The sequence below is a fragment of the Xiphophorus couchianus genome, chromosome 17 (assembly GCF_001444195.1).
Source record: "Xiphophorus couchianus chromosome 17, X_couchianus-1.0, whole genome shotgun sequence".
NCBI classification, from domain to species: domain Eukaryota; kingdom Metazoa; phylum Chordata; class Actinopteri; order Cyprinodontiformes; family Poeciliidae; genus Xiphophorus; species Xiphophorus couchianus.
Window position 1 is genome coordinate 16,630,938 of NC_040244.1, and position 16,094 is coordinate 16,647,031.

At 41.2% G+C, this 16,094-nt stretch overlaps 2 protein-coding genes across 3 annotated transcripts in view; both read left to right on the plus strand.

Annotated features, from left to right (window-relative positions):
* slc41a2b (solute carrier family 41 member 2b) overlaps positions 1-4,275 on the plus strand; it is a 31,070-nt gene extending 26,795 nt beyond the window's left edge. Inside the window, exon 11 of the mRNA XM_028043895.1 lies at positions 1,397-4,275. Coding sequence (XP_027899696.1) covers positions 1,397-1,582 — 186 coding nt within the window. The 3' untranslated portion in view covers positions 1,583-4,275. The remainder of the gene's footprint in view (positions 1-1,396) is intronic.
* A 6,053-nt stretch (positions 4,276-10,328) lies between these two features.
* chst11 (carbohydrate (chondroitin 4) sulfotransferase 11) overlaps positions 10,329-16,094 on the plus strand; it is a 71,768-nt gene continuing 66,002 nt past the window's right edge. Inside the window, exon 1 of one of the 2 annotated variants that reach the window (XM_028044241.1) lies at positions 10,329-10,587. In XM_028044241.1, coding sequence (XP_027900042.1) covers positions 10,485-10,587 — 103 coding nt within the window. In that variant the 5' untranslated portion in view covers positions 10,329-10,484. Of the gene's footprint in view, positions 10,603-16,094 lie in introns of both variants that reach the window. The other variant, XM_028044240.1, reaches the window with a different exon arrangement.

A 16,094-nucleotide genomic window follows, 5' to 3' on the forward strand; every position in this document is an offset into this window, starting at 1 on the left:
GTTTTGTTTTGATAATTATGCTACTACAAACCGTCTTGACAGCTCATTTTCTTTTAATTTATAGACATGCCCTTATCTTTTAATAGACTTTCCTTTTTTCTGTCACCATCATCCCTCCTGGTCCGGTAACCTAAATCATGAATAACAATTATCATAACTCTGCTTCCAGGCTTTACTTTCTTATTTCAGTTTTGTGTGTTTGTGCTATTCTGGGCTGCATTTTGAAACACTTCTTCCTTTCAACCATAGTAACAAGAGCTAAAGCCCTGACCTGACCTAACCTCACCTCACAGTGTAGTTGAATTTTTTTAAGTGAGAACACTTTAATGCACATTGTCTTTAGTTAATTTGTGGATCTTGTTATTAAACCTGAGCTCTCTCTCCAGTGTAGCAGATAACTGAGTATGTGGATACAAGACGTTGACTTATGTTCCCCTGGGCTTGCTTTTTCCCCCCAAACAAAGCGAAACAAAAATAACTTTAGCCACTGAAACATTCAAGGTGGTGGCCGATTTTTAAGATAAAATTACCAATTGCCATTAGTGGTCACAGCTAACCAAAAAGTTAAGTTCACTAAACAAGAATCTTAGCTCTGCTAATGCTAAACACATAAAACGGTTCGCAGCAGCTAAGGCAATAATTAGTTCAAAGGGCTAAAAAAGACAGCCATCTTGAACAATATCCATCCTCCTGAAATCCAAAAGCTTGATTTTACAAATGATCTGGTGTGAGTGAGATTCATCAATCACCACATCACAAAGATTTGTTGCTCTGAGCCGAGTGTGAATGAAAACCTATTCAAATAAAATGACCTCAGGTTAGATTAGTCAAGAAAGTTTCAATTCAACCAGCTTTGATTGTTTGTTTTGTTTTCCTGAACAGTTAGACTTTTATATTATCTGCTAAGCACTAATAAGAAATCTTGTGTTTAGTTATAAAGGAACCCAGAGGCAGCATATAGCTGAACCCGAGAATGTTCCTACAGCTAATTTAGAATAACTTTCATCACACCAAGACATTTCTGACTAGATTTCTCAAAAAAATACAACAAAGAAATTAAATTATTTTTAATTACTTTATCAAAAAATGGCATGTTGAAGATCACTTGTACACTTTCTTAATAATCATTGGACAAATCTTTGCAACTCTTATAGTGGCTGAGCAACTTTTTGTGAATTTCTGCTGTTATTTTTCAGATTTATTTTTAATGGTCATCTCTAAGCCTTTGAGTTTAGAAGGCTTTCCTGCCATCACCCTAATCTTTAGGTACTTCCAGAGAGCCAGGCACCTTCCAAAACTTAATATTTCACTTCAAAACCTGTGGTCTTTTGAAGATGTTGAGTTTTATATGTGCAGGAAGTTTCCTGTGAGTGAGACTGTCCATGCTGGTCCTCAGGTGCTGCTGCTGCTGTCCATAGCAGACTGGATGGTTCACTCCATGTGGCGCAGTGGCAAAGACCCCGACAGCTTCTCCATCCCCTACCTGACGGCTCTGGGGGACCTGCTGGGCACGGCGCTGCTGGCGCTCAGCTTCCACTTCCTGTGGCTCATCGGAGACCAGGACAGCGACGTAGGGGACTGAGCCAGCCGCTACAGCTGGAACACCCAGCTCTAGCGCCCTCTAGCGCCCTCTTGCTCTGATGGAACCCGGTTCGTTCTCTCACGGCCGCTTCACATTATGGGTGTAACTTTGTCCACAAGTTGGGATACAGACTCACTTCCTCTTCTGCCTTGTTTTCTTACATGTAGAAGGCTTCATACTCTTAACTTAAGACTCAGATTTTTGTTGGGTTTTTTGCAGCCATTCTGATCTGCATCTTTTGTACCAAAGCATTTGAGTTTTATTTTTGCTAGTTTTGTCGAGAAGAGAACGAAAACATGGCCTCCTTCTCATCGAGGAACTGGAAATATTTTGCAAATTTTGGGAACTTTTTTTGCACAAGTAATCCCAAAACAAACTCCCTATGAAAAGCCAAGACCGCAACGGCCGAATGAGAGAGAGAACTTTAAAGCAGCGACTGTGACCGAATCGGCTGAAACCGGAACAGCCAGCTAACTTCCTCTCTGTTTTAGCACACACACACACACACACACACACACACACACACACACACACACACACACACACGCACACACACACACACACACACACCTCTGTTCCCACAGGTTCATTCCGCCTTCATCGCATGGGTCCTGACATCAAGGTTTACGAATGTTTTAAAGAGTCCCTCCTCCACCTGTTGCTGAGCAACTGCTGGTCAGCTGGCTGAATGAATATTTTTCTCACACTTGCAAAAACAGCAGAATTATGCAGTTTAATATTTCTGCTTACGGAAGAGGAAAGTTAGTGACCCCAAACATCTTTTTGGTAACACATGGTACTTTTACTGAAGGTTCTCATGATGCCTTGTGAAATAACACCTCTGTTCAAATAAATATTTCATTTATTATCACATTATTAATCATTAGCATATGTAGCAATCAGATGAAGAAGAAATAAAAATCTGTTTGTCTGTAAATTTCTGTTTATGCTTTAAATTTCATTAATTATATTCTATATTTTATTTTTGTCAATTTTATAAACCTTACAGTCTCTGTTATTAAATTGTGTGTTCTTGTTTTGTGTCTAAGCAGGAAGAGGAAATACTCTAGTTTCTGTTTGGATGTTTGGATGCCAGTTCGCCCCTTCGCCAGTTTAGACATCCTTATTAATACAATCTGAATTCATTTCAGTTGGTTGGTTGGTATTTTTGAATAGTGCAGCTACATAGTTGTACAAAAAGCTCAAATTTGGTGTAGTTTCAAACTGGATATTATTCTCTAGAAATGCACCGATTGTTTTTTCCTTGCCGATCACCGATCTTTAAAAAGTCTGACCTTTGATTTTGATTTTGGCTTATACCAATTTATTATTTTTGTTTGTAAAGTTGCTAAATATAGCGACAGTCGCAACAGCCGTTGCCTGGTGTCACAGTAGAGCAACATGGACAGTAGCTGATTTTTAGATCTGTGCAAAGGTGGATAATATCGGTTTCTCGTGTATCGACTGATCTCCCAAAATTAAGAAAATCGGGTCCGATTGATCAGTTCACTCCCCATTCCATTGATTTTTGTTCTGACCCTCTTTTGGCTCTAAGCCGCTTTTGTGAAATTATAAACCCTGGTGGAACCAAAATCACATAAGACATTTATTGACGCGACATAACCATATTTCTTTACAGTTGACCTCAAGTAGGTTATAGAAGATAAATAGCATCTGTGTCAAAACAAAATGGCGAAGGGGCAAACTGAGCGTCCCCTATGGCGGTTACGTTGCTGTTTCCACGGTGTTTACTTGCATACCAGCAAACAGCCGTTTTTATTCAGCATAACCTGACTTAGCAGCAGTTTTGTGTTCTGTTCTCGTTTCCCATGTGAGTTCCATCTGAAGGCTCTTCAGTGGAGCTCACCTTTTTCAGGGAGCTGATTCTAGGTGACAGCTGCCACAGCAGCAGCAGACCTGAGGCTTCTACAACACAATCAGAGGCTCTCTCAAGTTTAACACAACCTGCTGAAATGACTGCTGGAAAGATGTAAAGGAAATGGCAACATCATTTTTGACATAATTTGACTTTCATGTTGCAGAAATCAGCTAAATCTGCTGGATTTATTTCTGCAGTCTGCACGCCCGCTTGGTCTCACTGTGAAGCTGAAAAATCAAACCCATCTTCAGCCGTCTAGCAGACAGAAGTGGTATTTGGAGCGGTTTGTAATTTTATCTGCCTTCACAAATACCCAGTTCCATCTGAAGAAAAGTAACCCAAGAGCAGGACACTGTCACCACTTTGCTTCACTTTTTTTTTGTGTGTGTGTGTTGATTTTACTAATCAGATTTCAGGGTTTTTTTCTCTTTTTTGTTTGTTTAGTTGTGCAAAGAAAGTATTGAAAAAGTTTTAGAGGATTCATCAGGGTGTCATGTTACTACATCACAGAAAGCAGCCATCTTAGCAGGTGTGTCTGAGCTGCTGTGTTCATAAGAGCCTCTCCTCCTCCATGTGCCTCTAGAGATTCACTAGCATGGTGTTCTCACTGCTGTCAATGCAAGTTTCTTTCTACAGCTTTTACTTTGTTTCAAATGACACACCCACTATTGGGAGTGAAATATGTTGAGTTATTGGTTACAATGATTTTCTTTCTCTCTTTTTTTATTTTGGAATGATTAATACAACTGTGCAATCTTGTTCTCTCTTCTAGCTCATATGGACCTAAATAAAAGTTACTAATTTGAAAAGTGAATTGTTTCTGGGTGTTTTTGTTTTTTTTCTACCCCTCCAGGGGGTCTTTTGTGGGCTCTAGTGTCCCTTATATGAAAGTAGGCTGATGGGAAGGGGGAAGTAGAAGGGGGAAGACATGCGACAAATGTCGCCGGGTCCAGGAGTCGAACCCTCGCCGGCCACGTCGAGGACTCAAGGCCTCCAAATATGGGTCGCGCTATCCCTTACGCCACCATGGCACGCCCGATTCTGGGTGTTTTTTACTTCAAACGTTTAGTAATCAAGCAGCCAGCCTCTCATCTCCATGATCAAATGGTTTGGACTCGTTTGGGTGTGTGTGTGTGTGGGTGAGCGGGGGTTGTGCGTGTGTGTTTCACCTCTGCTATGTTTTGACTGTTGTAGAAAGTAAAGCAGCTGACATGCCTTCACCACATACTGTAAGGCTGTCCTCCCTCAGAAACAGATGTCTGCTTGTTTTCGGGCTGTAATTAGTCCTCTTGCTGTGCTGGCACTTTTGTGATGACACGTTTATTGATATCCACTGTGACCACTTTCTGAAGGTGTGTGATATGTCTCTGATCACATTCTGACACTCTTGTTCTCAGACTGAGACTGGATTAGAAATTCTTTGCTCTTGTGTTATGTTCAGTGAAAGAAACAAACAAAAAATAAAAACAATCCAGATTGCATTTGTTTTAGTCACTGAGCTGATCCCAAACGATGGTGACATTCAGCTGGAGCTGCAGGCTGGGAGATGCCATCCTCGGCCCCGTAATGAGCACATTGTGGCCCTTGTTAAATTTAAGCTTAAAATCTGTACTCAACCTAGTTTGTGTGATTGATTGTATGATTGATGAAAGCTGGCCAAACCACTGTGGCCAGCAGAGTGTTGTGTCATTTCATATCATCACCTTCCTAAAATAATGGCAAAAAAATCATCACCTCTTTCTGTCCAATAAAGAAAGAGGTGATTTTTTTGTTTGATTGTTTCAGGTAAAATAAAAAAAGAAAAGTGACAATATCTGGAAACATGCTCACTACTAAACATATACAGTAGTGAAGTGATGGCAGCTATTGGACACATTCAAATCAAATTAAGGACTCCCATCAGTGTTATTAGTATTACACACTTTAGTTACATAACAGCTTTTCCTCCTTGGAAAGTTCATTGTGAGTTCACATTGCAGAGCCTTTGCATATAATTAAATCACACATAGAAGTTATTGTCAGAGTTGACTCAAGATAGAAAGAAGCATTTTACAAATTTTCTCTGCCAAACTTGTGATAACTAATAAACTCATTTTTCTGTTATTTCCCAGTTGACTTCATGAGAGGGATTACACTGCAATCGCTCATTTTTCAGCTGTGCTTTGTTTCATTTCTACAGACGGAAATGTGCCACACATGGTGGTCAGACAACACAAAACATCAGGTTCACGAGAAGAGAGTTTTACGTGTCGCTTCTGATGCGTCTCATTTTCAACATTGTGTTTATCCTGAGATCAACGGGGTGGAAATCACAGTTTTCTGCTGCGCCTCGCCTGGCTACGTTACTATTCTGTGGCCTCAGTGTGTTCTGTGAATTGATTTTCATTCTATCTCAGCTGAACTGAACTGAGTGACGGATCAGAATTTGATATTTTAGCACAAAATGACTTGAGAACTGAAGGCTATTTCCAGCTGAACTTAAAGTCCCACAGAGGAATTTCTTTGGACATAAGGACACATGAGGACAGACGTCATTGACACAAACCCAGCAAAGGCCCAACATCTTCACAAAGAGGGGAAAAAGTCGAAGGCATCATCCTGTTGTCAGGCATAGTTACCTGATGCAAGGAAGCAGGAAGGAGTGGAAATGGTTTGCAGGTCAGTTTGCCTGGTGAAATCTGACAGGCGAGCTGCTGACAGACATTCTGTTCTGTCAGAGAGAAACACAACCTCAGACCTCAGACACTAGACCACAGTTTAACAGAATCTTTGATTAAAACGAATCAAATTTATTGTTTTCACGTTTATTGAAATATGCTGGATCTACAGTATATTTAGGCATTAGGCTGGGGATCTTGACAAGTTTCTTTCATATTCTTTATCAGCCTCTATCATCAAATCACTGGTTAATATTTATCAGTAAATTTAGTGTCTCAGACAAATTGAGAGTTTAAGCCCTCCGCCCCCCACCCACCACAGATCCACGCTCATTTTGGCCCTTGGCCCACTCCATTTACCTGTTTGCCTCCTGGGATTCTGCAGGAATCCTGCAGATGGTAACCAAAATTTTAAAAACATAAAAAATGTTCACATTACTCTCCTTTGTTGAATATCTCAGCATCGGACCTGCTTTTTCTAAGGCAAATATTCTAATTAAAAAACTTCCAAGGGGCTTTCTCTTTTGGCATCTGCTAAAAAAATTCCATTAGAGCGCAGCTCTGTTAAAACCTTGTGCACGGCTCACAGCAAGGTTAACATTTTACAATGAGGTCCATCCATCAATGCCCACTGCCCTTGGACAGTGTTCAGAGTGTAGGTGGTCCTGCAGCTGAATGTGGAGAAGATTTTAAAACTCTAGTAGACACAAAATTCATGTATGCACACATAACATACACAACCTTCAAACACAATGGAAATGTGAGGCTCATGAAACGACCGAAGGACTACACTGAAAACCTGGGTGAAATTTGGTTCTTTGTTCAATAGAGGAAACCCAGAAAATCTGACTGAAGTTTAAAATGAGCCGAAATACTAAGAAAATATTATGTCAAGTTCCAGATTTGAATAAACTTAAATTGGTATTTGGCAAATAAAAATATTTTTGGTCAACTTAACTGACCTAAAACAGAAAAGGTCTAGTCAGAGCTTGAGGGAATATGGTCTTTTACATTGTTTGGACTAGAATTGTTTTTTTAATTAAATTAATTGCAGGGTATATAAAAGATTTATTAAAGGTAATTAATTACATTTTGATTGAAAACTAGACATTACCAGAATAAGCTACATTTTCAATTCAAAAACCCCTTTTGTTGCTAAATCATTGAATAAACAGACATATGAGCTCAATAACAGCTTCTTGTTTTTAATCTGTCATTTTGACTCTTCAGTCATCAGATTGGAGCAAAGTGTTATTCTATCCATTCATCTTTCCAGAGTTTCAGGAACTCCTGATCATTCATGGAACTTCTTCATAAATGTGGACTGTAGCTGCTGACATTAGCATTGTGCTGCTGCTACATGGTTAGCATTAAGATGCGATTTTAGGCTGGAACACCTTCACTGATTGGCTAACTGCTTTTAGCACAAAGTGAACAACAATAGTCTTTTCTGGTATTGCACTACAAAGGTTCCAGCCAGAAACTTTGGTATGTAAACAAAAATTGATTAAATGTATTGAAATTATAAATGCATTTAGATCTATGTAATTAGTTAATAAAACCTAATGCCTTAAGGTCCAGAGTCTGGTGTTATGTATATAAATTATATTTGTTCTACTGTAATTTGTACCAAGGCAGAATCTAGAAACACATGTTCTATACCAAGATAACGCATCACTTTGTCTAAATGGCACAAAGATAAAATGGTTGGAGGAAGCTGGTGCTGATGAACTGGATGTGAGCTGATTCATGCAGCGATGCGGTCTTGCCACTAACAATGCCTCATGCTGACTGAGGCTACCAGAGTTCTTGTTTGTGAAACCTGAATCTGAAACATATCAGCAGAGACATTCATGCTGCAGAGCAGCCGAGTGAACGGAGCCTTTATGAAGGTCAATTCAGTTTCTTATCAACAGGAGTCAGACACAGTGCCGAGTTGTTGCTGTGACTGACGGCTCATAACAACCACTGCAGCTCCTCTGTGCTGCAAACCTTTTCACATCCTGGCTGCTTTGTATGTGAGGTTTATGTGCAACAAATGTAGTGAGAAACAGCAAACAATGCAACAGAACAGAACATTTCTTATGATTGGATGAAGTTATTGGGAAACGTTTCTTGTGTCTACCATCGGTATTGTCCTCTTGCTCATTCTCTGAATTTCCACACATCCGTCTTCACCAACTGGCAGAAACCAGGAGGTGGCTGGGAAATTAGCATAAAAGTCCCAGAAATACTGCAAGTAGAAAAAATTGTGAAAATGTTTTTGGGATAAATTAACTACTACATGTTTAAAGATCCATATTTAAATTTGAGTAGACAGACAGGAGAAAACGGGGAGACTGTCTTTGAGGACAAAAACCAAAATGTATGAAGGAAATATTTTTACACAACACTTCCTTTGCTTTTGTACTAAAATGTAACCAATCAATCTGAAAGAAGTTCATATTTTTAGCAGCTGATTCATAAATGTAGGTGTGCTTTTTGTTTCAACTCCTCATCTTCTACCAAGACTGAAAGCCAGAAGTTCGTCTGTTGTGGTTAAATAGTAACAACCAGTCCTGTTGGTAATAATCAATAATCATCATTAGTTTTGCTGTCATGTCTTTAGAACATGTCCATGCACAACACATGCAGCTCTGAAACCTGACCCCCCTTCAGGTCAGTTCACTTTGGTTCAGTCGCTGTCTTTCATTCATCTCAGATTGGGTTGCTGAAGCACTCGGTTCAGGAGCCAGGGAAACCCAGAACTCCGTCTCCATGGTAATGCCTACCAGCTCTTTCTGTTGAATCCCAATGGTGTTCTTAGGCAAGAAAGGGTTCAGTCCCTCCAGTGTGAGCTGGGTCTGTCCCAGGATCTCCTCCCGGTGGGACGTCCCTGGAAAACTTTCAAAGGGAAGCTCCCAGTAGAAATTCAAATCAGTTGCACAAACGCTACCAGCTGACCCTTAGCTTCCACCTCATTAGAAAACACACCATTAATCCAAATAGTAAGAGCCAGTCTCCAGTGACCCAAGTACTCATGTAACACACATATATTCCACATCAAATGTTGTGTTAAACTAAATAATTTGAGTAGCACGACATAGCTCAGTGCTATCCACCATTAGTTTTGTTATCTGCCACTATTGGTTTCTGGAATCTTTTAGTCAAGATCCAAATCTCCTGAATTGGAACAGAGACAGACCAGTTAATCAAGAGCTTTGTGGATTTTTTAAAATCTTTTATTTTTGGCTTAACTCTTTTTTTCCTCTTGACAGGCAAAGGTCATGTTATCGTAGATGAAGCTTGGACTTATTATTACTTGATCCTACTGGAATTCATTTAGTTCAGGTCCTTGCTGTAAATACTACCAACGCTGCAGGTATAGAACTATGTTGTTTTTTTTAACTTAGCATAAGTCTGTTAAGTCGATCGATCCAAATAGCAATAAAGTTTTTAAAGACACCATAGAGATATCTACAAAATGTTAATGTCAACTTAAGTGACAAAAATTGTGAGTAGTAGCAGCACATTCCAGGCCAGGTTGCCAGGCGACGGCTGCTGTGTCAGCTCGGTCCTCCTGGTTGTGTCCAGTATCATCCTCCTGTTGCTCTAGTCTGTCTCTGAAAAACATCCTGGCAGTATTCTGACAGCAGCTTGACTCGCTGCTTTTTAAGTAATAAGCCAAACTAAAAAAAAGGAAAAGGCTAAAACCAACCTGATGATGAGAGTTGCCTTGGATTAGTAGTAAGTGAAACATTGATCAACTTATCTGATGTATATTTGCTTGATGTCAAAATGGGATGCTTTTTGTTGGTTTCATAGTTGGTGACTGTATGATGAAAAGCACTTTGAACCACCTTGATGCTGAAATGTTCTGAACTTGAGTCGACTCAGACAATAGTTCACGTTTTTCTTTTTCTTTAATTTTAAGATGCCTTCCTGAAGCTCACATCCTGTTTGTTGTTTTTCTATTTCTAAATAATCCTATTAATTGTAACTTTCAGAACTTTGGCATGTAAATGTACTGTTTTATTTTACTTTATATCTTTACGACTTAAGTAACCATTTTATCTATTTAGAAGTTTGTAGAGGTAGATATGTTCAACTAATAAGGAAAAATTTTTTTTCTGCAAAACAGAAGAGCTGAACGAGCAGGACCTCAGAGAGAGAGAGAGAGAGAGAGAGAGAGAGAGGGACCACATGTGGACGAGCTCATTTCCTCAGAGCAGGGGGGCGGACACCCGTCCAGCAGCGCCGCTGTGGTACACTCCGAGCTGGTTGCGTTTGGCTCATTGACCGGCGAACAGTCCTCATCAGTACCAAGCAGAGCCCCCGGAGCTTCCCCTTGGTCCCCCCTCCCGCAGCCCGCAGCCTCTCCGTCCTGATGAAGCAGACTCTGGGCGAGCTGATGAGGATGAGCAGGATATGCCGGATGCTTTTTGCCACTTGTTTGGGATCCTTTATTTTGGTCATCTTTTATTTTCAAAGTATGTTCCAGCCAGGTAGGAGCTTCATGTCTTCTTTCTGTTACTCTCCTGTGTGTTTACAGCTGTCTGTGTGTGAGGGTGTTGGGGGGCACGTGAGTGTGTGTGTGTGGCCTCTTGGCACGCTGACACGTCGATGCTCTGGTTGTACAGTAAAGCAAGCGGGGTGAGTAATTATCCCGCTTGAAGGCGCAGATCGCGGAGCAGTTGGTGTGGCGCATCCACGGCGCTCGTTGCGCTGTCTTGTTGCGCTTTTGTTTGCCCTTTTCGTTGCTGTAGCGATGGGGACGGCGCGCTGTGATGTGGCCGGACTTGCTGCCTCTCATCAGACAAGTGGCATGGGGGGCATGCTTGCGCCGGGCAGCGGAGGACAGCGGTGAAGGAGGGAGGCTTTGTCCTCGGTATAATGAGAGAGAGAGAAAAGAAAACGTGTCTTGGCGAAGGGAAGCGCTGCGGGGAGCAGCGGCGGAGCTGTGGCACAGCGTGGGCACCGGATGTGACCAAAGGAGCGCAGACTGAGCGCGGATCACCACAGAGAGTCTGTCTGGGCTTTAACTATCCCCGGGGAGCATTTAGGGATCGTCTGTTCATTCTGATGTGGAAAAACCATCACAACAAAGGGAATCCTCCCCGCAGCAGCCCGGAGTGGGGGAGCGGGGGGCGGGGGGTTCGTCTCTGGGGTGATTTGTTAGAATCGGGTTTAAATTGGGAGCTCTGGTTTGTTCTTAGGTTGAATCCACGCCCCAGTACGGAGGAGGTACAGCGCGGCGGCGTGGCTGTGGCTGTGAGCCGAATGGAAGAAGGCGCTCGGGCGCGCAGAGCTGCGGCGCACACGGCCGCACAGTTACTCTTCCTTACTGCTGGAAATCAGTTGAAAAGACTTTATTGTGGATTTTTAAAGAAATACAGTTAAGTCTAAGTCTAAAAAAATCAAAAAGCTGTGCAGGTCGCAAACGTTGTAACTGTAAAAGCTGAAAGAAAACCAGAAACCACGTAGGAACAGGCAGGGGAAGGTTCTGCTCACACGAGACAGTCTGATAGAAAACCATGGCTGAGTATCACTCTGAAACCTGATGGTGGTGGCAGCATCATGGAGGAGGCGGAGGGGGGCGGGGCTAAATACAGAGTGATCCTGAAGAATTACCGGCTGACTGAACACCTTACATGTCAAACATAGAGCCACAGCTACAGAGCATTTCCATGTGTCATAATGGCCCAGTCAAAGTCCAGACAAATGTGGCTCTTTGGACTCCTCGTGTCGGCTCCTGATACGATTTTTCAAAACCCTAAACCTGAACGGTGTTAATGAATGGAGAAAATTATTTAATTCAGCGATTTCTCTTGGTGTTTCATGACATTTCTTTACAGAAAGTCTCTAATATTGTCTGCAAACATTAACTTGATTTATTTTCATCAAAACCCAAAATGGGTTTAGTGTCTTTTTTTTAAATAAAAAGTTGACGGCCCTTTGATCTAAAACCTTTAAATTTACCATAAAAAAACAAGTTTTTGCATTTTGTACATTTGAAAACATGAAAGTTTGGATTTTTTTCAAAGCTTGATCCAGTTTATTATTATTATTATTATTATTATTATTATTATTATTATTATTATTATTATTGTTGTTGTGTTTGACACATTTTATTTTGGAGACTTTATAAAGTTTGCTGAACTCCCTCAAATCCCTGTTTCCCTTTCTTGTCTCTTTCCTTCCTTCCTTCCTTCCTTCCTTCCTATCTTTTGTCCTACCTCCTTTCCTCCGTTGTGTTCTTCCTTCCTTGTTGTGTCCTGCCATTCCTCCGTCATGTCTCTTACCGTCTCATGTCCTTTCCCTCCTCCCTTTTGATTGTCTGAATGCATTTTGTTACATTGAGAACGTTTCCCATATAGTTTTCACCAGCAGAGTGTTTTCTTCTCCTCCTGCTTTCAGAGCGACGTTGTGATTCAATGTGAGATGAAACATGACATGCAGCAGAGAACAGAGGGACATTTCAGGCTCCACAGTGTGAGACGGAGCAGATTTGCTCCCACAGATCCAGTGAGATCCAGTGTGTGCAGATCTACCAGTTTTTTTTTTTATGACTCAACCGTTCTGCCGCTGGCAGCAACAGTCATTTATTATTTCTAATCCCCTGAAGGAAAATCACCATGATGCTGTACTTTGGGAGAATTACAGTCACTGGGGATGACTGTTACTGACTGGTAAAACAGATTTTTTGTGGTTGAGAAGCTCAATTTCATATTATTAAGACATTTAAAACACTATTTCCTTACTTAAACTATAAAAAAGGGCTTGTTATAACAGCAAAATTACTGCAGTCATGGCCTGGTCTGTTGACTTTTGGTTTTCTTTTGGCTGGTTTTCATTTTTTAATGTGGCTATAGCACATAAAGTAGGAAAATGTGCTGTGGCTTTTTGATCAAGGTGATTGGCTGATCACCAATCTCAGCCAATCACACAAAAAAATCGACTCACACTATACATCTCTAATATTAGCTATACAGTTCTAAATGATCTAATCTTAGGATAAATGATAATAGTGTAACTCCTTTAATTTCTCTTGGATTCAAACAGAAAAGAAACATGCAGCACATTTTGGTCCCTTTTACGTCTGTGGAATAAAAAAAACAAAACAGATTGTCCTCATACTGGTCTCTAGTTTTTACTATGTAGAGCAAAAATATTTAGATGTAAATACATTTAACTGAATTTGTTGCTTTTACAGGATAAGTGCATTTATTTAGAATTAAATTTGATCCATTTGTAGAACCACTCTCTTTTTTTTTTTGTCTAAAAAGTTGTTAATATGGTGACAAAGTTGCCCAGTTGGTAGCTGTTGAGGTGACTGTTGTTAACCGGGCATGTGCAGACGTGACCTGCTGGGCGAGTCAGCGATCTCACTTAATATATGAAGTCATCTTAAGTATTGCTTTAAAGCAGTTTTTTGTGATTGTGATAGTCCACTCATTAATATTGCTGCAATGGTTGCAATTCCTCATAATGTGCAGCTAATGTGCAAAAAAGTTTCAATTATGGCTCCCCGCTGCGTTCCCACCAATCACTGCTGCTCTTGTAAAAGAAAAAAACCCTCTGATTCCGGTCAGCAGCTGGTATCTCTGCTGCTCAGCTGTAAAGAAAATGGTCCGGCTATTTAAAGACAATGGTCAGTGGATTCTTTGTCACCGGGCGACTCACGGCAAAAACGCAGACAAAGTTTCTCCGTCCGCCCTGTCTGGGCAGAACTGTTGTCGAGTGATGGCCACGCTGTGGTCCGAGTCAGAGGTTAGTGACGGTTCTGTTTAATTCTAATAAAAACACTCTGAAATCCTTTTCAGGTTTCTGACTGAAATAAGCCCAGCACACACACAGGAGCAACTGAAAATAATTTCATAACTGTGCTCCATAGCAGCGACCTTCAGCAGTGAGACGTTTCCTTTGTTAAACATCTTTACATTGTCCTCCAGGGGAGAATTGATTCTAAAATTGAACTTAGACTCTATTAAGTTGCTCTTGAAGACCCCTGGATCTGGCTCTCAGGGGTGTGCCAATCTTTACAGACATTGCATCAGCATCGACACACACAAACACACACATTTTGTACACACAGGACACAAAGCTGATGTCTTACTCAGCGATGACAGGGTGCTCCGCTCTGATTCAAAAGGAGCCGTCCTCAGCAGGATGTTTGCGCAGGAGTCTGGATTTAAACCAGGCACCATGTGTTTATGCTTTATTATACTGGTGGCACTGAGACCATTGAGGAGTGTGTGTGTTTAGTGATGTTTACTTCCCCTAAAACACTTGTTCCTGCCTCTGTCATTGCCTATTTGCCTTTTTCGAGAAAAGACTTAATCACCCAGCAATCTTCTCCATCCTGACTCCACTCCGTCCTTCACTCTCGCTTTTCGCCTTCGTCTGGGGGACAAACACACAGCAGCACCACTGCTGTCCATCAGATGAAGAGTCTTGCAGAGTCTCTATGGTTGAGGTATGTTTGGCCGGCCTGGGAATCCTCCTTGGCCCCCCAGTGTAAACTCTCACCTCTCTCCCAGGATTTCAGGGGTCATGACCTCTTGTAGAAAACACAGGCAGGTTGGGCAGGCAGCGGACAGAAATGCCAGTTGGCTCATTTAAAAGCAATTGGGACTTTTTATGGTCAGTGCTATAGAACAATCTCTTTTTTGTCACTCCTAAATGCTTGTTTATGGTGAATTCAACGTTAGCTGATATTACTAACTGGGAATATGAAGGTTTGAAGCTTCAAACTTTGTTATAGTTTTTATGTTGAGGTAAAAAAAAACATAGGCAGATAGATACTGTTTTTTAAGTTGAGCTAGCACTCAGTTACAAAAGCACTGGAGGAACCTCCAACACTTTTAAATTAATCTAAAATGGCCAACAACACAATATTTTGACTTACTTATAGATTCTTCATCATTGAACTTGGACTACAAAATGATTGCAAGAAGTAAAATTAGCCAGAAATCAATGACAGCAAATATCATAACATAACAATAATATTAATAACATAATAAGGAATGGAGAAAACTGAACGGATTGAAAAAATATGACCCAAAAGAACATGAAGATATTTATTCAGCACAAGGAGAAACTAAATGAAACTTTTACAAGAGTCTCCAATTCCGAGCTGGCATTGGAAATAAGTCCAAACATTTTCAGAAAACCTAAAATATTCTGCTCCCGTTTACAATCCAAAAGAAAGGGAATCTGGACAGGCATTAATTGGACTATGTGACTGGCAGAATGAGAAAGCGCTCGTTACAAAGCAATGGCACCTGACAGCCGTCTTTCTTGCTTTCTTTTAAACACTGATTAATGAATGTGAAATGCAAAATGCTCGTTAGGCCCAATGAGCCGGTTCAGTTTCAGAAGACAAGCTGCAGGTGGCTGATGTATCTCCTCTGGCGTGGCCAATCAGTGGAACAGAAGGGATTCGTGTTAAAAGGAGATTTTCACGCCTGCTGTTATACTTCATCAGACTGGGCCCGCTTGTTTAGTTTAGCTGCTGCTTGCTGACAGCTGTGAGAGAGGACCTGTGTTCTGTCCCGTGTCTCTGCGCTCCCACTGGGCTTAAGGTCACTTTGTGGCTGTGATGGATCTTTTCTGCCTCATCAGTCGAGTCTCTGGTCCTTTAAGGTATTGTAGCTCCAGAGAGCAGCACAGCTAATAAGGCAGTTAGCTCTGCGGGTTGCTTGTTTTGTGTCTTTGTGAAGGGCCCCTGGGGTATTTTTGAACCATGGTGTGTGTGTGGGTGTGTGTGTGTGTGTGTGTATGTGAGAAAAAGAGAGAGAGAAAGCAATGGCAGCTCAACTTACCTCGTCTTTTTTTCATCTTGTGCCTACAAACCTGCCGCAAAATTAAAACTCACATTTCCCTTTCTCCCCAAAAGCCTCTGCGCCTCCAGAGCGGTCAGCTGCAGACCTGACTGACCGCGCTTTGTCTGTGCAAACAAGGAACTTTTTAGATGGAAATACAACAAGATATTCCA